Source organism: Cyanistes caeruleus, chromosome 3 (assembly GCF_971803275.1).
Source record: "Cyanistes caeruleus chromosome 3, bCyaCae1.hap1.1, whole genome shotgun sequence".
Classification (NCBI taxonomy): Eukaryota; Metazoa; Chordata; class Aves; order Passeriformes; family Paridae; genus Cyanistes; species Cyanistes caeruleus.
The window spans coordinates 95,645,325-95,667,097 of NC_141703.1; the positions used below are offsets into that span (position 1 = coordinate 95,645,325).

Here is a 21,773-nt window from a genome sequence, read left to right on the forward strand (position 1 = left end):
CAGACACTTCTCACAACACACAACGGTACATTGATAACCTTGCAGTTTAGTTACTGATCCTATCTCAATGCTTCCATCTCTCTTCCTCCTCCCACCCCTCTTTTTTAGCAGACAAGGTTTTCTCTCAACAAGCTGATGACAGAAGAATTTCTCCAGGTTGATTGTTTGCCCCACATGGTCCTCTGGATTTCTTCATACAAGTGGAGAGAAGCAGATCAAAAGCCTGCAAGGAAAAAACAGGCAGAGGATTGAAAAAAGGCACCATAAAGAACCTACTCAGGTTTCATTCTGATGATGAACAGGCTTGTAAAGTATTCTGAGACCTGTCAAATTTTCCCATCTGAAATCCAGCCCTATTTTAAAAAGAATTTTCATAATGAATGTCTCTTTTCCTCCATCCACAGGCTCAGAGTATTTTCTGAAAAAGTTCTGCAGGGCAGAGGGGTTGAACAGTTGATCACATGCAGGAGCACGGGATAGATGGAGTACAGCTGACTCAACAACTACAGGGGATTTCGGTAAGTGCCCACCATGTCAGCCAACTAGAACTTACTGAAATATTGGTTAATATCACAGTATTCATTACTTTTGAAAGAAAATTCTTACTTTATCACCTGTCAGACAAATTTAACCTCACCAGGAAATCTCAGTGGTAGTTTGTTGGGGCAGAAGTATGCAGGGAGTGGCTGATGCAAACATGAAGGCGTTGGCATCCAACTATGAGTGACTTTTGCAACTTAGCTTTTACCCAAGGGTACCCAGGCCAGACTTGCACTGTTAATGCTAGAGGAGGAAGGTTGTAAGCCCTATGCAATGTGGAGGCTATCGATGTATGTCAAACCCACTCGTGTTGCTTTCAGGAGGGAAACAATCAATTGCTTGAAGGAGACGATGTTATCCAGCTTGTGGTGTCAGTCAGCCGGTTCCCACAATCATTGCATTGACGGAGGAAAATTTTGATAAGCAGGACTTCTTATCTGGCTCCACTGCAATTGAATGACAGGAGTTGACTGGAAATTGCATTGTTTCCGGTCACAAAGCTGGCTGGACATGGTAATTGCACCACCTTTGTTTATTTTTAAAGTAATAATAACAGCGATATATTTATTCTTCAATGGAGATCATGGGGATTTGAAATCAAGTCCTTGGTTAAGCTGATGAACTGATACTGTCCAAATTGACACAGTTACCATAATTGACTTGTGTACTGTGGGGGAAAACCTTAAGAGCTGCAGAAGATAGGAATGCTGGCCCTGCTTGCATGTTCTTGACCGAGGAATGGTTTTACCAGAGCATGCTGTTTTGTTTTCTTTCAGCTAGATCTTTAGCAGCACCCCTCGGGCTTGTTTTACAAGTTTGCTCAAAAAGCACTTCAGATCTTGTTTTAAGTCCCAAATGGCTACAGCTTGGACTCGAAACATGATGAAAGAAATAGCCATAAGTGAATCTCTTCTATTTTACAATAGAAATAGTTTTTCTTTTTAAATATAAATCTAGGAACAGAATCTCTTTGATTTCACAGTTTATGAAATCTGTGGGATTACATGCTTTCTTTGAGCAAGATAGCAGCAGCATTATTTACTGCAAATTTGTTTAACTTCCAAGGATTAGATAAGGTTTTACTCTATGGCAGCGCTACACTGCAGTCTTACTGCTTAATTGTTGTTTCTAAAAGTGAGGAAATTGAAGTAATCATGATGGCATAAACTCTTGGTGCTTTTTGTCAGGGAAGTCTTGTTTTACTGGTAACTTTTCAAGCTGCAAACAGATGGCTGCAGTATAATCTACTTGCTAGTGACATCAAACATTATTTTACTGAAGATTTATATCTATATTGCTCTCTTCAAAAGCATAAAAAGAATAATTAAGTAGAATGATACTCATTTAGATCTTTATCTGCCCATGTGATTGCAGGGCTCTGGGGTCAGGCAATAGGATTAAGAGCATCTCATCAGTAGATCAGTGTGTTGGAGCCCAGACCATGGTTAGAGGTGACTGAAGGCCAGTAGAATGTGATGAGGCTTCAGGGGCCTATATCAGATGATTTGACAGTCTCTGTAAATTTACCAGCTGATGGAACCCCCATAATGATCAGTGGTCTGAGAAGGAAATCTGTAGATTGAATGTGCATGTATGGAGAATGTATTTAAGCTTAGGAACTAGTCTCTTAGTTCCAGGTTTTAGGGACAGCCTTTGTGCACTACCTGTGCAGGGGAGGCGACACCGCTTTTACTTTTGTGTTTCAGTCCAAGATGACCCTGGACTTGCTTTAGTCTCAGAGATTGCCAAATTGCAGTGTTTCCACTGAAAGTGAAACACAATGTAGACCAGCTGCAATAGAGCTAAATTGTCCCATTTTTTCCCTCACTATTGGATTAATTAGACAGTATCTTAAACACTGTAGTTGTGTTCATTACAGATACTTCTATATGTGGTTGCCAATCTGTAAGTGAATGTGGCACAGCTGGTGTTTATCTGAAGGCTCTTGTTTTGTAATCAGATTGTTTATAGTATTTTGTAGCTGAAGTAAGATAAGGAAAATGCAACACGATTTTTATTTTAGTTTTATGATGTGAGTCAGAAGTGCAGTGACCTCAATAGGGAATCTATCAGTGTTTTCAGTTGTTTTATGTTCTTGGCATTTCAGCTGAATGCACTGAAGATGCACTAAAGAGTTTATAAACCACAAAATTAAAGAAAAGCAGACCACAACAAGCTTTGTGGATTTTAATGATTAAAAGGAGGTCTTGATTTGTCAAGAACATCCAAATTTGAGCTAAAATGATCTTTTCGACTACTCACTGCAATAGTCTCCAAATCTTATACCGAATTTCCTTTTTTTCTCAGATATCTTGCTGATGTCAAAGGTTTTCTGATGCAATAGACAATAAGAAGAGTGTGAAGGTAGAAGATAATCTGTTCAAAATTGTTTCATTCAGGTCCAAAGCCTTGACTATAAATTGCTTCCTTAAGACCAGTTTTCCTCTCAAACCTGCTTTCACTGGCGACATTCTGTGCTTTGTATCTGCACGAATGTCCTGTGGGAAACACTGGTTAGTTCATGCAGGTTGGAAGAATAGAATAGAAATGAGTCTTTACTGTGAGGCTCAGATGTCATTTTGTGCATTCCTATATGTGGAACTTAAAGTTGATTTGTGTTTTCACACTTTATTGAAGTATCTGTCTACCATGGATTTGAAAACGCAATGTCAAACAGAGACTTACAGTTTTTAGCTTATTTCCCAGATACATAATTATGTACTTTTATGGTATGATTAGCATGATTTGAAAAATGCTAGCATTTTCTTAGGTTGTTAAAATAAATGTCTGGAAGAGAGATATAAATATACTGTTAAGGCTGCTTTTGTGGGACTGCAAAGGAAGTATTCTGGCGATATTTAAACTAAAATTCAACTGCTCCATCTCTAAGCAGAGCTATGGTGAAAATAATATGTAACAGCGTAGGGGGAAGATATCACATTTGAAGAATATTATTTCACTAGTGGATGTAGGAAACACTAGAATAAATCTGTTATTTAGGGCACAGAATAGCAGGTGAAGAGTCTACTCCATGACCTAAACACTTGCAAATGAATAAATTTAAATAGATTTAATAAGTCAAGATCTTTGGCTTGTTCAACAAATAGTTGTTTGGATTTATTGCTTTTATACCTATATTTTCACAATAGTCTGTCTCCTTGGAAGAAGATATTATGCTGCTTTGTATAAATCTGGAAATATTTCATAAAGACATAGTATTCACTTGATCACTTGTTCTCTTCTTACATTGTAAATATGCATTTAACTTAGTTTCTTCTCAGATTAGATGAATAAAAAAACCTCAGCGCATCCAAGGATTGGTTGTAAAAATAAAGACATAGATGTATACTAAAGTACAATGTTTAAAAGTTTATTAGGAACATTTTGAAGTATTGAAAGGTAGGATTTTTTGTTGTTTTTTTTAACAGCTTATTGGCAATATGGTACACCAATTAAATTTCTGTAGTCATTAGGCAGAAAAACCGTCTCAGCTGGATTTTTGCCTATCTGAGGCTCTGAGATGAAGCTCCAGATGGACTTGTGCTAGTGCCTCTCTCTAAACACACCTGGTTTTATGGATTCAAGAGCTCAGCATGGCTGTAAGGCTTCTATTATTTACCTAACATACACATTTATTTCTCAATACAGTAATAAGAGTCCCAAAAAATACTGAGCTGTGAATTCTGGAAGCAGATGTAGGTTTTCACCCTTTTGGTGTTCAGCAGGGTTTAATATTATTATTATTTCATTTCAGAAGCACAATATGTATTGCTTCCATATAAATATTTTATGATCTTGAATAGAAGTTGCTCATTGTAGTGCACTGGTACAATTTGAGGTCTTTCAGATTAAAGTCTAATGATTTTGATGTGGCGTCCTTTTGTGGAAATTTAACATCTCTTTTTCAGACCCTTTGGCTTTTTCGTTCTGTGAAAGAGAATACTGCAAGAAGACTTGAAAACAACTCAAAATTCTCTTAACTTACGCTAGAATTTTTAAACTTTTGAAGCAGAACAAAAGCTTCTTTTTCAAAAACTGCAAAAATTACTTTTTCAGTCTCATTTTCCTTGTAAAGTGTGGGCACCTACATGAATCGCAAAACCTCCTGGCATTTGAGACTTCAGCTATGATTTAGTATTGGTGAGGGAACGCTCCTGTTTGGTTCTGTTAGAACTTTGATTAAGGAGGTGTTCCAAGCTTTGACCCAATATTTAATTACAAGTGTAATATATTATGGATCTAATTCAGGATTCATTTTATAAATCTCAAGAACTGAGGGGAAAAATATGACTGGAAAATGCATGCAGGTCATTCTGGGGCCACATAATTGATGCTAAAGGCAAGTCTCTGCCCAACTAATGTGTGTTTTTAAATTGTGGCCTTTCTCATTCAGTCCAGAACTGCTGTGTTCTGAATAGCTACTAGAGAGATTAATTTACTTATTTAAAACAAAAATATTTTCACAGTTTTCATGTGTGAAAAATCAGCTGGTTTTGTGCATTTTGAGGTGAACTGATTTATGATGTTCTTAGTTTTATTATTTCCTCATATATGTAAAATTATTACATTTGCTGTGGGTCCTTATATACTTTAAGACTTAATTACAGACTGTTCATAGGTTTAGTAAGAAACTGTTGAACTTCAAGATACATGTGTGTGCCTCTGTGTGTTTGCATTTGTCATGTACATCTATGTGTGTGAGTGTCTGTATATATTTATTTTTTCCATTTTGCAGGTTTTGCTATGTGTCAGAAATGTGATGGCATTACCGAGTCTGAAATCACAGAACACTCTAAAGAAAGATATAAGTGTTTCAAAGTCTTAGAACCAAAGATTATCTACAAACAGAGAAATTTTGTAGTTGAAATGTGTCTTAAAGTTATTTGCATCTCAGTTTCCCTTTTTTCTACAAAAAATCTTCTAAAAAATGGCAATTATCACCTTTAGATAGGCTTATCTTTAAAACAATTGCTGTAAAGATCCAAGTCCTGTTTTATCCACATCATAAGACCCAAGGGTATATAAAGTGGAAGGTGATTGTGAAAACGATCTGGAAAATTTATTTCAATTGCATGTAGGAGTGAAAAGAGAAAGTTCTACTGAAGAACTTGAGGTAGAGAAGTGTTCTGGTTTTGTTTACTGGGCTACTTTTAAGTGATGGCAAATGATCTCTTGTGTGTTTAGAAGCAGAGTGGTTCTGGAGGACCCAACAGTGGCACAGTAAATGAACTTCATAACGATTCACTTCTTGGGTGCACATGCAGAAACAGGTGTGGCAGAAAGATGAATGTAAGCCAGAAGGACAAGGAACTATTTTGTCATGACATTACTGAGAGGGACTTGTTGAACTGTGTAATTATAATCTGAAAATATTTTATGAGCAGAAGTAATGTTCCTATTTCATTACTTGTAGATACCTAATGTACATTGCTATACAACATTTAGGCAATTACCAGGTGTATTAGGCATATATGAAAACACTTATAAATGTGCCACCACCTTACTATGTTCTCATCACATCTCTAACTTTCTTTCAGAAATTTTTGTTGTTACTATCAAATATTCTTTTTGAAAGATGTATCCAGTCAGAAGGTCTAAAGATCACCATATTATTCTGCTAGCTGAACTGCCACACCCTGTGAATTTAAAATAGAGAATAAGCAGTGGATTACAGGAAGTTCTTATAAAATACAGGAAGAATATCTGAAATAATAATGTACACAAAGTCACAACTCGCTCACAAATGTATTTAAAAACAATGTTGGGCTGAATCAGTGAATGCTGTTGACAATGGAAAATTTTTGAAGAGCTTTTTAGAGACAATGGGAAAGAAGAGAAATGAATATCAGGTCATGACAGAGGAAAGAAGTGGGAATTTAAATCAAACTACAGCTTCTCAGTGGAATTAAATTCCTAAATTGACTGCAAAAGCTTGTCATGTTCAAATCATAAACATCTTTACTTGGGAATCCTCTGCAGGTTTTCTGACACGGTGAAGTTTATCAAAGCAGGGACAAGGGCTTTGTAAAGTGATAACAATTCAAGTGAGGACTTGGTGTTGCAACTCTGACCTCTCTGTAGTGTTCAGTGGTGTGCAGCACAGAACTGCAGGGCCTGGTACATCAGTCTTGGTGCATCAGTGAAACGTGGGATGGGTTTGTTCTTTAGGGGTTTAATCAGAGAGGGTCAGATTTCCACTGCAGTATGTGTTGGCATGTTTTTAATCCTGGAAGTCTTAACAGCCAAATATGTTTGTTGTAGATCATAGAAGCCCCTTTTTGTTTGAAAACACCAAGAGCTGCGTTCCTCAAAAAAGGCATTCTAAGAATCTACTTTATATATACTTATATATACTAATATATACATTTATAGTACTAAATGAAGAAAAAAAGGTAGATGTCTTCCTCATGAATTTCACTCCTGGGTTATAAATCATCCCATTCCTGACACTTATTTTACAGTTTTGTACATGGATTTTTATTTTCATATTCATATGACAGCAATAATAATCATGTTCCCATTACTATTTTGATAAAACTTTTTTGTTTCTATAATTGCATTAAATGATCTGTCATTTCAGTATGGTAGAAACCTTTAGGTTAGGATGCCTTACACATTTTGGGGGGCTGAAATTTAGAAATTTCTCTTGAGAAATAGCTTGCTGGTGCCTTTAAGACCAGGCTGGAAAAGCAGGAATGGCTGCCTTAATTGTGTCTGGGATGGGCAGATCAGTGATGTTGGCCTCTCAGGGTGCTTTCTAGCCCTGCAGTTCTTTTGAGAAATTAAAAATAATGTATGTTCCTAGCTTATTTAACCAAAAAGCAGAAGGAGTCAGCTCAATTGGTGATGTGGATCTGCATGTTGATCCATATGCAGATGAGTAAATAGCCAAAATGCAAGTAGGACATTATTGGTTGTGTTAAAATCTGAATTGTTCTGAATACAGTTAGAGAAATAACACTATAAATACTTAATGTCTTAATTCAGATTTGTTCCTTAGCAATCATCTGTCCTCCCTTTAAAATGCAGCAAGTTATTTTTAATAATCAAAATTTTGGAATTTATTGTGAAGTTCTGCTTTTCATCTAAAATAATAGCTACAGCTTTATCAGTGGCATCTTTCATTAAACTCTTTCCAAACAGCGTTTTTTTGTGGTTTTTTTTTTTTTTTTTTTTTTGCAAGCAGAAAACCACTATGGATGTTAGAAAATTAAACTCAGATTTAGACCTTGGTAAATTGCCCTTGATATATCCCATTTCAAAGGACATCAGAAACCAGCCCATATACAAGAGAGCGGTAATACCCCCTCTATCAATGTAACTGCTGTACAAGCAGAGGTAAGGCTCCAGGACACTGGAGAAATGCCAATTTTCTGAAGGAAAAGATGTTTCTTTCAAAATAACATATGAATTCCCATAGTAAACAAACAAGCAAAACACTGCTGTGCTTCTCCATCTGAGAGTGATGGACAGGGTGAAGAGATCATGAAAATACAGAGGTTTCATAGCAACCCAGTTGGAAGTTTTATTTTCTTTCTTATGTTTTCACAATTCTTCATTTACATTAGGTGCAAGTGCTGTCAACCTCCACAGGAATCGAATGGAAAAAGCATAAAGGGTTAAAGAGGGCTTTTGTTTAGAATTTAGTATCCACCTGAAACACAAAGGAGGTTGCATTGTTTCTGTAACTCACACATGGAGAAAGTTGTGAAGAACTAGGTGAGAGAGCTGCTTTTGGATGTGATAATAGCAAAAGTTACACCTAACTTCCCAAATGTACATGCTGAGCTGGAAGCTGGTGTTTCCAAATCTGCATTTCATTCCATGTATTTCTAAGCAGAATTACACAGGAATCATTGGCTGTACACTTACCTTTGACATTTTAGAAGAATTTGGGTCAGTGTTTTGTTGGAGTTGATCTGTTCATTGACAAAGAATGTGAGTGTCCTCTAAAGGGTTTTATTTCCACACAGAGCATTAAATGAGCATGGTTTGAAAATTAGCGAAATATTTTGCATTATTGAGGAGAAGTAGCTCAGACTGCTATTGCTGTGTAGCCTTGAAAGATTCAGTAAAGAATGGGGGTTTGTCTCAAAAGTTCTCTCCATGTGCTGTGGCCAGCTCTCCTCAGCAATGCAGGACAGTCCCTTGCCATGCCAGGTGTGGCTGATTTAGGTATTCTGTATCTCTGAGGTTTGCACATGTTCCTTACCCACTTAGAGAGAGCTGATCTGTAATCTTAGAGGAAGCAATTTCCTAAATCTTAGAATTGCTGAGCTCCTGTCTAGGCAAATGGAGAGCATTGCCACATTTGGGGTCTACATCAGCAGCTATATTCTCTAGAATGACAAAATCTTGCATATATAAAAAAACAAACAAAATAAACCAAATAAAAAATTAGTGCACTTGGGTTCACTGACAAAAATCTCAATGTTTTGGGATGCTTTTGATGGACTTGTATAAGAAGTTGGGGATTTTTTTTGGTTGTGGTAAACACCACAGCTATTACACTTTGGAGCTTTCCTTGCAAAAGGAATCATTACTGAGAACACTAGAAATTCACGTGTTCTGATTGCCAGATACAATTCAAGTAGATGCAAGCGTCGCTACCAGCTCTTTGTGTAAGCTCAATTTAATTACATTTGTGCTGCAAAGAACAAATGTTTAGCAAATAGATATAAACTGGTTTTTATTCTAGGATCTTGAGCCTGACAATTGCTGAACTAACCATGTATCTCCATGGTTTTCCATGACTTGGAATAATAGTTTTATTTTAGCCAAGACATCTTTCTCAAGGAATTTTACATTGAAATGTCAAAAACCAGTTTGAATTTAAACATTCAAGCAATTCTAATCTATAAATATATTTTAGAGCTTTTTTTTTTTTTCACATTTGATATTATCCTTGAATACCTTTTACTTTGCCACAAGTTATGATTCAAAGTTGTAGAAGTCAGTAGAAATTACACATTACTCAGGAGCAGAGAAATGGGCCCTGCTTTCTGTGACCTCTTTCTCCACAAGCTTGTGAGCTTTATCCCCAGTTCCTTTGCTGGAGACCATCGCCTCCTGAGTGATAGAATGTTTGCAGTTAGCATCTTTAGTGCAATGAACAGATGTGTGTAATAACCACTTAATGTTTTGCTAGGTTTTGCAATGGAACAGGTATGGTTGCTGCTCCTGCTGACGATTAAAGTGCTTCCAGTGATTGCTCAGTTCAATGGATACAACTGTGATGCTAACCTCCATAGCAGGTTTCCTGGTAAGTATTTAATAGACTTTTTTTCTAACGGCTTCTTTATTGTCTTGGTTCAAAGCAGTGCTTATTTTTAAATACAGAGCTTTAAATCTGTCTAAAGCCTGGGGATAGGACTCCACATTAAGTGAGTGTTAACTGTTTTTGTGACAATGAACTTGTCTAATGCTGCACTTTACTTTTTTCTTAATTGCACAATCGGTCAAATTCAGCCTGGTAGCAAAGCAAGCAATTCCCCTCACACTAGTGGGGCTTGACCCACTTTTGCCAGAGCTCTAAAACATTCACCAGAGCTCATATTGTTGTAAATGTTCTCTGTAGATTTAATACTCTCACACTTCTAACTGGGTTTTCTTTTATGTCTGGGTTTCATAGTTTTCTTTTCTTGCATAAGAGAATATAATTATATCCTTTTATTAAAATAATGAAATATGTATCTATTTTAAGCAAAATTAACTTGATGACAAAACTTTAGTGCCTCACTTCAACATTAAGTCCTTGGTTAGGGACAGGTGAAGCAATGGGATATTTCTATGGATGATGTATTTTCCTTCCTCTAAGAAGATGGGAATGAAGTAATTTTGGGGACATTGGATGTTCAGAGCTGTTAATACAAAGAGAAATAGAAATGAAATGTCGGTCTTAGTGGCATAGTATCAGGGTTTACTCAGGCAAAGGACCCTTTTAGTTTCTATTACATTTCTTATCCTTCCTGCTTCAGTTGTATCTTGGGCAGAATAACAATAATAAAAAGTAGGCTGTGAATACTGTCTCTCTCACATCTTGTTTTTCTGAGATAGCGATTGAATTGAGTAGTTCAGTAATGAACACTCAGTGTAGTATTACACTGTAATACCTTTCCTGTTGTTGCTTTCTGAATAATAAAAATTTTGATTTTTTTTTTTTTCTTTCGGGAAGGGTCAGCTCTTTTGTTAAATTTAAGTCAGCAGAAGGCAGAAAATCTGTTTATTGATTCCTGTGTTACTATCACACTGCTAGGTGCTTTGTTGCCATAAGGACCATCAGTGGGTTTGATTCTTTTCCACTTAATCAATATGAACACGAAGAACAGAGAAATAAGACATTCAAAGGAGACCATATATATTGTCTCCATTCCTGAGAAAATCACATATAATATAATATGTGTGTGTGATATATATCACATATATATAACCCTTCTATTTTTTATAATTATATATATTCCCCTTAGTATTAATTTTTACAGGCTTGCCCCTGAAGTGTGAGTGAATTTTGCCCCCCTTCTTCAGAGCTACCTTTTGAGTTTCTTATGTAATTCTGGCTTTTTTTGGTCCCTGTTTTAGGTTCATTGAGAGGTTTGCAACAGATAGAGGGAAGTTTATGTTCTTCTCTCTGTGTTTTAAAATTTTTCTCTGGTCATTTTTTGCACCTGCTCTGTGCCAATGTTTATTTGAAATGTGATACCTGCGAATTGAATTCATCTCTTATTGAGGGTATTTAGGGGCCTCTTGCAGTTCTGCCTCATAAAAATGAGTCATATCAGATTCTGTGTCTGCCAAATCTCATTGTCTTGGGAGAAAATCTGTTTAGGTTACAAGTAAACAGATTTTTTTTTTTTAAAGTAAATTCTAATCACCCCTCAATGTCCATAGAATCTGAGAGCAGAGTCCTGCTTTTCCTTGTTTTTCATCTAAGGCAGCAAAGATTCAAGGGCTAGAATTTAATCAACAGTCTTACTGTTTTGATTTTGAGAGCTAGGAAAACAGAATAATTCTGTTTGTCAGTTGTGCATCCAAGATGGAGGTAAAAGCCAGGATCCCCTCTTGCCCCAGATTTGACAGGTGCTATTTTCAATATGCAGAAGGGTCTAGTACATAATGGGCTGGGGCTAGTGGGGCTGAGAGGGTGCTGAAGATGGGTGAGAGATCCTCTGCAGGGAGAAGGGGCTCACTCTTCCTGTGCTGGCTTCCCCAGCACTTGGCTCGGGCTGTGGTTTTGGGCATGCTGCCTCAGGGCCCTTGGGGCTCAAATCTAATGGGAGAGGAGAGAGAGAGGTCAAAAAGGAGAACATTTTAAAACCAGTGTCTTCCAGGCTGAGACTCACAGAACCTGGCTATGGATATGGCTATGGATAGATTTTCTTCCTGTTCCTTATTTGTTCCACACAAGGGGTCTTTATTGCTGTCAGCTGGAACTCCAAGCATGGTGTGCAGATACTGGAGAATCCACTGGGTGTTGAAGTTGTCTCCTCTTTTTCTTTAAATGTTGATAAGAAACAGAAGCTGTCTTCAACAAGGAGAACAAGGGAAGCCTTCCTAGAGGAACCATGGAACTCATCCATTTTTCATTTGTTTGTGCTTTTATCATCCATCACTTAGGTGACTTCTTGCATAGGAATGGTGCTGCATAAATAGGATGACAATCAGACAGAACTTTTATTTCTGCACTTTGCAGGTTAATTTTAGATTGCAGGTATGCAATAGTCATCAGGAATAAAGGAAAAATAGCCCCATTTTTGGTAGACAGAAAATGCAGTGATTTTTTTTGTACCAAAAGCTAGATGTGTTCTAGAGAATACATAATTAGGTTAGATCTTGCCATCATTCAGAAGGCTTACTTAGGGGAAAAAAGCTTGATCTCTGCTTTGCAGTAAGGCATAGCTTTTAGAGAACTACTGATACATAGAGCCATAGCAGCCTGTCTCCAGTTGGGACATGCAGTTTTGGTTCAGGGAGTTCTTGTCTTAAGTACATGTTGAGAACTTAGTAGGGACTGAGGAAATGTTGCTTCTTTTTCACTTACACTATGCATTTTAATTCAATATCAGAGCAGTGATTTGATCAAAGATGAGGTCCATGAGGAGAAACTGGTTTTGAACTACACAGGTCTTTTCATTCCTCTTCTGATGGAATGACTTTTGTCGATAACTCTTGTCCTCTGAAGGTTTTCTTACTGCCTGCCCTGGGATGAGTTGTCAATATGTGGAGGGGGTAACAGAGCAGAAGTGGGAGTGGAGCTCCCAGCATTTCCCCCCATGAGTCTCCCCATAATTCAAGATGGTCTCTGTTACTGTAGGATCTGTGTACTTCTTGAGTTTTACTCTCTTCTTTGAGAGCCATCCTTGAGCACTGCTGCCTTGTATGTAGCTTGTGTGATTTGAGTCAGAAAGAAACCAAGTGGTCTGTCTGCATGGAAACTCTGTGACAGAGGCCATTATAGTTAAGGCTTCATCAGCTGGGTGCCTTCAAATCATCGCTCCTCTGACTCAGAAAACCAGAAGCTTTTAATGCAGGAATGCAAATACATTTTTGTTCTTGTTTGTTTCTTTTAACTTATATAGGAATAATATTTACCTTCCCAAATTGTCAAGAAATGAGCTAGATATTTAACATCTAAGAGGGCATGAGATCTGTTTGCGACTGGCCTCAAATAATTTTCTGAACAAAAAATGTTTTATTTCCAGAATGGACTCATTTGGAAGCAATATTTCCTCATGAAGTAGTGGACAGAGAAGGTTGTCTGGAAAGGTTGTTTATCCTTCTGTATCACACAAGTTGGTTTTGTACAGTATGGCCTCATTTCCCATGGTGCCAAATGATAATTTTGCAAGCAGTAATGGTAACTTAATTGGTAAAGTTATTGTTCTGCTTTTTGAAAAGGCTTGAAGTGAGTTATGAAATTAACTGAGCTACTTTGTTGCATCCTGCAATTAGTTACAATCTGTTTGTGCATCAGTCCAAGAAAGTGTAAATGCACCCTTTGCCATTCCCCTTTTTGTACTGTCCCCTCTACCTTAGTACACTCATTAAATGGATCAAATAAATAGTCCTCCTGCTTTGGAGTTTTTGGAAAACCAAAGCATGCTGCTTCCTGATCTTTGTGTGTTACATTAGTGGGATTATGATTGTGTACAAATCAGGCGAATTTAATGCCAAATTGCTTCAACTCCTGTCTTGCCTCCAGTACCTTTCTGCCCAAATTGACACCCAGTGAGTAACATTTATCATGGCATTAGCTCAGTACTGAGTTTGGCCTGTTATTTTCTGCACTTGATTGTTTTGGCTTGAAAGCCACCATTAAGGCTGTCTAAATTAAACTGCTTTTGCTCCTGTACCATGGGGGAAGAACTAGTTCATTGTAATGGAAATTTCATTTCCTCTCTGCTGTGACTATGCAGTGAAACAATTCATTTTAGCAGGCTTAATGGTACATTATTGACTGAAGTTGTTCTACAGTTTTTAATAGCCCTTAATCTTTAAGCAGATGTAATAAATTAGTTCTATAAAGGAGTAATGTCTGTGTTTAAAACAATGTAGTATATATTTTTGTAAAGCACTAGGGGGAAACACCAGAACAACCCCCCAAACATCTACGGGCAAAGAAGACGTTAAAGAAGAGCAATGTTAGAGCTTTAAAGCAAAACAATCTGTTGCTTATGCCTGTATCTGAACCTGATGCTTTTCCATTCAGTACATAAAAATCCTAAGAACTTTTGAATATGAGGTCAAGTTGTCTGAAGATGGTTTTTTTGCTGTTCAAAAATTGATCAGTTTTAACAGCTGCTGCTTTCTAGGTCTTTTGTGTTGTCATAATGCACAGAATGAAAGATTGCAAGATGCTTTGTAGTATTGATCATTGTCTTTCAAGAGCCAACTGATTTTTCATTAAAGCTCAAGTTGATAGTTCTTAAAAAAAACAACAAAAAACCCCAAAACCCAGGAAAGCCAACTTTAGAGAGATCATAATAAATTACTTGGATATGCTGTTGATTGTAGTTCAAAGTCTGCACAGCCTGAGACTGTGATCTCATACAAAGTGGACTCCAGACAACTCAGAAAAATGTAGCCAGTTTCCATGCCAGAGTGGGCTGGGAGGCAGAGCTTGGCCTTCTCAATTTCTCAAAATTGCTGGAAATTTCTGTTCCAGAGGGGGCTGCTTAATCAGACTCCAAATATTTAACCACTTGCTGTTTTCTACTCTGTTGCAGTGTTTCATTATATAACATGAAACTACTAAAAGATTTGCTGCAGGATTAATGTATTTCTTGCTTGATTACACTATGTTGCTATAATAATTCTTGTTTTTTTCTATAGTGAAGTGATAGAGTCAAATCTGTTCTTCAGACTAATGCAATTCCTACCTTTAAATTCTAATATTTTGCTGCAACTGAAATCTAAAAAATCATTTGATTGGAAGTCACAACTCTAGACTAACTGCTACAATAGTTGTATGATGATTACTTCAAATCGTCTTACAGTGTCTTTCCCTGTATTTTTTTTGCAGCTGAGCGAGATATCAATGTTTTCTGTGGAGTACAGACAATTACTATGAAGATAAATTTTTGCACAGTTCTTTTTTCTGGCTATTCTGAGACAGACCTGGCACTGAATGGGAAACATGGGGATGCCCACTGCAGGGGCTTCATCAATAACAACACCTTTCCAGCAGTGGTCATTTTCATCATCAATCTGAGTACTTTGGAATCTTGTGGAAACACTTTAGTGGTAAGACCAAGTCAAAGTGAAATTATAGCATGGTTGTGTGTACATAGGATCAAGTGAATGCTCTTGACAGTATTCTATCTTTTATAGATAATATTTACTTTGTCTTACCCAAATAGAAACATATTGCATCAAAAAAAACCCAGAAAAAGCTGGTGACTTATAATCTTGATTAGTATTGAGAAAATATGGTGGGACACACATTTTTCCTTTGATTAGAAAGTATAATTTTAATTTAAGTATTTTTTTCCAGTGGAAGAATGAAATTTTTCCAAAATGTTTCCAAAATTCTTGCTCACCATGGCTTAGATTTTGCAGAAGTGGAGAGTCCCACAGTTTGTGTGTATCACATTGAGTAATATCAAAGTATCTATGAATAACTTAAAAAAAAAAAAGTTTAAAAATGTATTATTTTCAAAGGTTTCATTCTCTCTAGAATTCCTATTTGTACTTGATGTCTGTCAGTTTTTCCAACAAGCCCCTGTTTTGTTGCTAATAATTTTGCTGAAATGTTTGATATGCTCTGTGACCTCTTTGCCTTAGGCTGAGTTTTCTTTTTAAATTTCAACAAAAAACCAGTTCAGCCAATTCAAGACTCCCTTTTCCAACTATAGCACCTCCATGACTTGCAGTTAGAAGAACTTTCCAGGAAGCACCTTCTTCCTATTCCTGTGTAGTTGGTAAACTTCTAAACCCCCTGAACCTGCTCTTTGATCGTGATCCTAAGAGCTTGATGTTTAAAAAACAAAATAAAACGACCCTCAGCGTAAGTCCAAATAATTGGAGCTCCTCATAGAGTCCCCCACCAAGCTGCACTGAATACAAAGACAAAGTAGCAGCTGCTAAAAATATAACCAAAAATATTCCTCCCATCCTCTCTGTTTATTCATGCTGTGCCCCAAATGAAGACAAAAAAGGAGCAGGGAGCATTTCTTATCGTGTTCCCCACACTGGAGTTTGACAATCCCCTGCATTTCTTGGCAGTGTTTCACAGCAAATACTTTCAAGCTAATTTTCAATAAAAGTAAAGGAAAGACAACAGTTCAGGCAGAACTTGTGTAAAACCCAGGTCTTTCTCTAATGCAGCAGACTCAGCTTTTTGCTTTATGGTGGTGGGGTGGTGACGACGTTAACAAAGCTGTAGTTGACTGAATTACTTTAGCCTGTACTGTTTAGGCAAAACTCAGATCCTGGGAAATTCTATTTTCAACATTTTTGTGCCATTTAGAAAATTACTAGGTATGCTATGGGCAAAATGCATGCCTGCTTCTGTCTTTTAGGAGTGTTTTTTAGTAGACAAAGAAGTCAAAATTCCTGCTGTGTATCCACTGGTAATTACTGCAAAATGTTACAACTCATGTGCACCTCAGGACAATTCTTCCATAATGAAATGTTTTTTTTTTAAGAAATCATGTGTTTTAAAGCTACTGAGAACATCTATTTTGCTAATACAGTTCTACAAAAAATGCTGCAGTAGAAGTCCAGTGCCATGTTAATTTGCCCTGTTGTGTATGTGCCTGCTGGGAAAGGAATTTGTGCTGCTTCTCAGCTGTTTTCAAACCACCCCCTTACTCAGATCAGTAGCTGTGGATGGAGAGGGGCTGGGATGATACCAGGAGGGAAGCATCCCTCAGTTTTCCTGAGGGCTGTGTGCTCTTGCAGGCTCTGCACACTCTGTGAGCTGAGCAATACAGAATGGAACATGCCCACAGAGGTTGCATTGGCATTAAGTTAGTATTGCTTTTCAGCTCTTTAATTTCTGACAGTTTAGAGTTTATAATTAAGATTTAGAAATGTATAATATAAACAAAGGCCCACACTCAAGGTTCAACTATTTGGCTTGTGTCTGTTTATAAAGTACCTTATTTTTGATGTGTCCAAACCAAAGCTCAACAGTGAGAGAATATTGTTTCTGTGAACGAAATTGCTTGTGTATTGACCTTTTTATTGGATAAGGAATCTCATTGTAAGGTAATATTTTTTAACTGTAACAGAAAAGCTGCTTTAGTTTTTCCCAGTAAGTTGCATGAATGCATTGGGAATGTAGAAAAAAAAAAGTACCTACCGAAAAATATGTTTCCAAAACTCATAATTCTTTTCAAATGTTGTTCTAAGAACAGAGGTATAGCTTGTGATTTTTATGCTCATGATTCCAGGGAGGTGAAAAACAACACAGGGAAGATGTTATTAAACTAAATTAATCTTTGAAGGTTTTAGTGAAGATATTTCAGGGTAAATTATGGGCTAAACCATCAGTGTCCTTAAGTTGCTTCGTTCCACAGTTAACCTCAGCTAATAGTAATTTTCTGTCTTCCTCAATAGGTATCCTCATCTCGAGGTATCAATGCTTATGGAAATACCTCAGTGGTGCAGATAGGAAATGTTTCAGGGTACATTGATACACCTGACCCACCAACAATCATCAGCTACTTGCCTGGCCTTCTGTACAAATTTAGCTGTAGCTACCCACTGGAGTACTTGGTTAACAATACCCAGCTCGCCTCGTAAGTGTGCTTTTCCATTGCTGTGTGTTTCATCCCCACCTTTGTGTAAGTGTGCATATGCACATGCTGTAACAGCATTGTCTATGTAGCAAAAAAAAAAAAAAGGACAAAAAGCACCAAAAGTGTTGCAAGGAAAAAGAAATACTTGTAGCATCTTAATATGAAATAATATATTTTATGAAGATACCCTTAGACAATGTAAAACTTCCCTTAAAATTCAGATGCCCTTCTGAAAAATTATAGCATTAAAAAAACAAACAAAAAAATCTTCACAAAATAGTTTGTAAGCCTGTAAATATAGAATGCAAGAGAAAATATTTCCATGAGTAAATGTTGTACATTATGTAAAGTGAGTTCTTTTTTGTCACTTTGCCTCTCTGCTAATTATTCTTCTGATTCGTGTTTCCAGCAGCATCCATTATTTTCTGCATAGTTAAGACTGTCAGTATTTCCACTATAAATTCCTGTTTCTGAAGTTTATAACCCAAATGCATAAATTAACTTCTTGTGATATGACTCATTGAGTTTTTTAATGATAAAGCCCAGTGAAGTATGCAAAAACACAAATAAGGTATCTTTCTTCATGATGGTTTTTGGTTTCTGGTTCTGTTGTAGGTCATCAGCTGCTATTTCTGTAAGAGAGAACAATGGTACATTTATCAGTACTTTGAATTTGTTGCTTTATAATGTGAGTATAAACCACAGTATGACCTGGACTAAATTAATCTCTGTGCTATGTGGATACAAACTGTTTTAGCAGACCAAAGTATAGATGCCTCTTCATAATTTGCTGTTTCCTTCCCACTCCTCCCATGAGCCAAGCCTTTCTTCCAGGCATCTTTCATCTCTGAATTCCTTTTTCCTTTTTGTTTGCACGTACCTGCTGTCTTGTATTTATATAGCTGGTCTTTGAGGAGAGACACAGTCTTTTTGTCCTGTATACAGTTCCTCAATTTACAGCTTTGGCTTTCAGTTGGTAGTGCCATGTGACTAATCAATTGTAGCCATAATAATCATACTGCAGAGTGCATATTTTGTTTGCATTTATTATGTTTCTGTGTGTGTGTATAGGTGCTTTGTGCTTTGACAGAGAGTACTCTGTAGTATTCTGCAAAATTATTCCAGACCTATTCCCATAGCAATGAACTGTAGCACTTTGGCTGGGCTATTTTTATGCTCAAGCCTCATCAGAGTGTTTTGATCATCTGTGATTGTCATGAAGGCTATATTGGTTCCAGATCTATAGCCTGGTGCATATGTTGTCTTATATGTGGACTTCACAGATGTTAAGGGTTAATAATTATAACAGTTTTCATCCAATGAAAACTGTTCGTCCTTATGTTTTAGGTGATTTGAATACGCATTATTTTAAAAGATTTTACCATGTAAAATGGGTTGGTGACACTAGAACATAAAAAATGCAAGGACCTTTACTTAACATTAATCCCTGAAATTATATTTTTGTGTTGATTAAAATTTTCACTCATACATTTTAAATACCTGATTTAAATATCAATTTTTCAATCTATCAAGCATCATTTTTGTAAATTATGAATCCGATTTTTTTTGCATTATTATTCATGCCATCGTGTTGCTGAGTTATAATTCATGCAACTGATTTAAAAGTCAATGCTTTATGCTTTGAACATAATGAGCTATAAATATTGCAACAGGACATTTTTCAATGGCATGCTCTAAAAAAAATCATGTTTGTTTGAAAGAGCAGAGCTCCAAATAACAACCTATAATCTGTTAAAATGATGATTATAGTTCTCTCATTTTTAAATAACCCTGTAATCAGAAAGATGGGGCAGAATGAGGATAGGAAAATTTCTTAGTCAGGCCAAGCATTGACCACTGCCTGTTGACTGCCAATTCAGCAGTCAGGAATAAATGCTATTGATGCTCCTATTGAACACATTTTTTCCTCAGATATCCCACTCCAAAATGTGCTTTCATCCTGCCCACCCCTGTAAACTTGCAAGTTGACCATGAACAGTGGTGTCTTTTCAGCCTGATAGCAGTGACATGACTCACCCTAGTGAGTAGCACCATCATGAATAATACTGCTAAGGCTGGCAGATTCCAGTGGTGGACATGCCCTGCTTCACTTCCCAGGGCTGGATAAATACATGGACAGCATGTGCACTGCCTGCATTTTCCCCTGCTGGGAGTGTCTCTTGTCATGTGGGCCCTCTTGATCTCTGTTAGCAGCCCTGGTTTTGGGAGGAAATGTCCAGCCTTGCTGTTAGTGAGGGGATGTGTACAGATGTGCTTCTCAACTGCAAGTGGCTATCCTCTCCTAATTCAGCTGTAGTGTTATTTCTCAACACTGACTCTTCATCTTCTTAACTTACCTGTGTCTTCTGTCATAAAATGTTGCTTAGATTTACTTTGTGATGTTTGTACATGCCATTGTTAGGAAAGATAAGAAGAGCTGTTATGATAGACTCAGGGTATAATAGCAAAATGTTTAATGGGCTTTCACAGAGCCCAAGTAGCTATGTGCTTTTATGCCTTTTTGCAAACGTCTGTCCAAATGAATAAAAACTACTCTTAAAGAATAAAAGAGCAACTATGGAGTGTAATAATGAGGGTTTTGCACTTCTTAATGAGTTGCAAAATGTAGCAGAGCTAAGTATTATAGAAATGTATAATTAATTTGAAAGAAGGCAAACCTACCTGAAGGCCTCTGATACTGCATAGAGTAGATATTGGGCAGTGCAATTTGGCATTGTTACCTTTGAAAAAAAAAATCACTTGGTCTCTGGTGCAAACCTTCTTGTTGCTATCACCTGCTGCCTGCCATGGTCTCGTTTGCCACAATGAACCTGGTTGAAATCCTATTTACCAGGTGTTTTTTTTCATGTGTATTGAGTGTTTTGACCTTTCACAGGAGGCCTTAACATGGTGAGTCACTCTGCTATCTGCATTAGCAATGTTTTTGACACAGGTGACTTTACCAAACAGTGCATTTTGATATTCTCAATATCTCTCACACAGGGCTGTTTCATGGCTTTGTTGCTAAAGTGAGCTTAATGGTTTAGATTTTGAACAAAAAGCCCCAGTAAAACAGCTATATTTAAGTAGTAGTATATCAGAAATTCCCAACTTTTATGTTGAATACAGCTTTCTTGAAACAGCTCTTTTGAAATACTAGAATTTAAATGAAAATGTTTGTTACTTGTAGTTTTCAACAAGGCAGCTTCCATAGAAACTACACTTTGTATAACAGAATGTCTTTGTTCTCCAAGACAATAGCTTAAAATATATAACATCTCAAGGCATTGCTACCTCCACTAATTCAAATAACCTTAGCAACCTTTCCTGGGAAGGAGTGCAGTGTGACAACCCAGTGAAGCTCCTCTGTTAGAAAACCAGAGTAGCTCCTATGCTTGCCTGTAAGCTCTGGGAGACTGACTGAAGTGTCAGTGAATGGTATGATTTCTTTAATCACTGATCCCACCACCTTATTAAATCAGATATTCTCCCAAATTGTTGCATGGGGAAAAGCCAGTCTTTAAAGACAAACTTGTGGGCAATTTCTCTGGCACTGCTTTTTGCTTCTTCCCTTACACAGGACAAAGTAAGCAATTGTTCTACACAGAAGGGTCAGAAAAATTGCTGAGGGCTCAGTCTGGATGCAGATGGGTTGTTAGAGTGGAATTTCTGTTACAACTGAGGAAATGTTTGTTTTACAGGATTCAACCTACAGCCAGCAACTCCTTATTCCAAGTACAGGTTTACCTTTGAAAACCAAAATATATGCAGCTGTAAGAGCAACCAACCTTGATGGCAGGTACCATAAAGGGTGTTATTTCTTGTCTTGCTTGCTTTTCAGCTCTTGTTACTTATCTGATTTAGAAGCATCTGTCTTACAGCTTTTTGTATTTCAAAATAATAGTTGTTGTTCAATAATCACTGCTCTCAGCTGGAGGGTGTCAGGCCCTTGGCAGTGAATGCATATCTTGCTGCAGTTCTCATTATGGAAGT

At 37.1% G+C, this 21,773-nt stretch overlaps 1 protein-coding gene across 50 annotated transcripts in view; it reads left to right on the forward strand.

Moving 5' to 3' along the window:
• The window catches only part of ZPLD1 (zona pellucida like domain containing 1), a 98,607-nt gene that overhangs the window by 67,385 nt on the left and 9,449 nt on the right, over positions 1-21,773 (forward strand). For 9 of the 50 annotated variants that reach the window (XM_023942717.2, XM_086883172.1, XM_086883169.1 and 6 more), the window contains 7 exons: positions 109-280; positions 405-518; positions 9,689-9,802; positions 15,059-15,279; positions 17,599-17,780; positions 18,396-18,468; positions 21,482-21,579. In XM_023942717.2, coding sequence (XP_023798485.1) covers positions 9,697-9,802; positions 15,059-15,279; positions 17,599-17,780; positions 18,396-18,468; positions 21,482-21,579 — 680 coding nt within the window. In that variant the 5' untranslated portion in view covers positions 109-280; positions 405-518; positions 9,689-9,696. Of the gene's footprint in view, positions 1-108; positions 312-404; positions 519-860; positions 1,054-2,847; positions 2,905-7,726; positions 7,879-8,108; positions 8,260-9,688; positions 9,803-15,058; positions 15,280-17,598; positions 17,781-18,395; positions 18,469-21,481; positions 21,580-21,773 lie in introns of all 50 variants that reach the window. The other 41 variants (XR_015285055.1, XR_015285052.1, XM_023942752.2 and 38 more) reach the window with 18 other exon arrangements.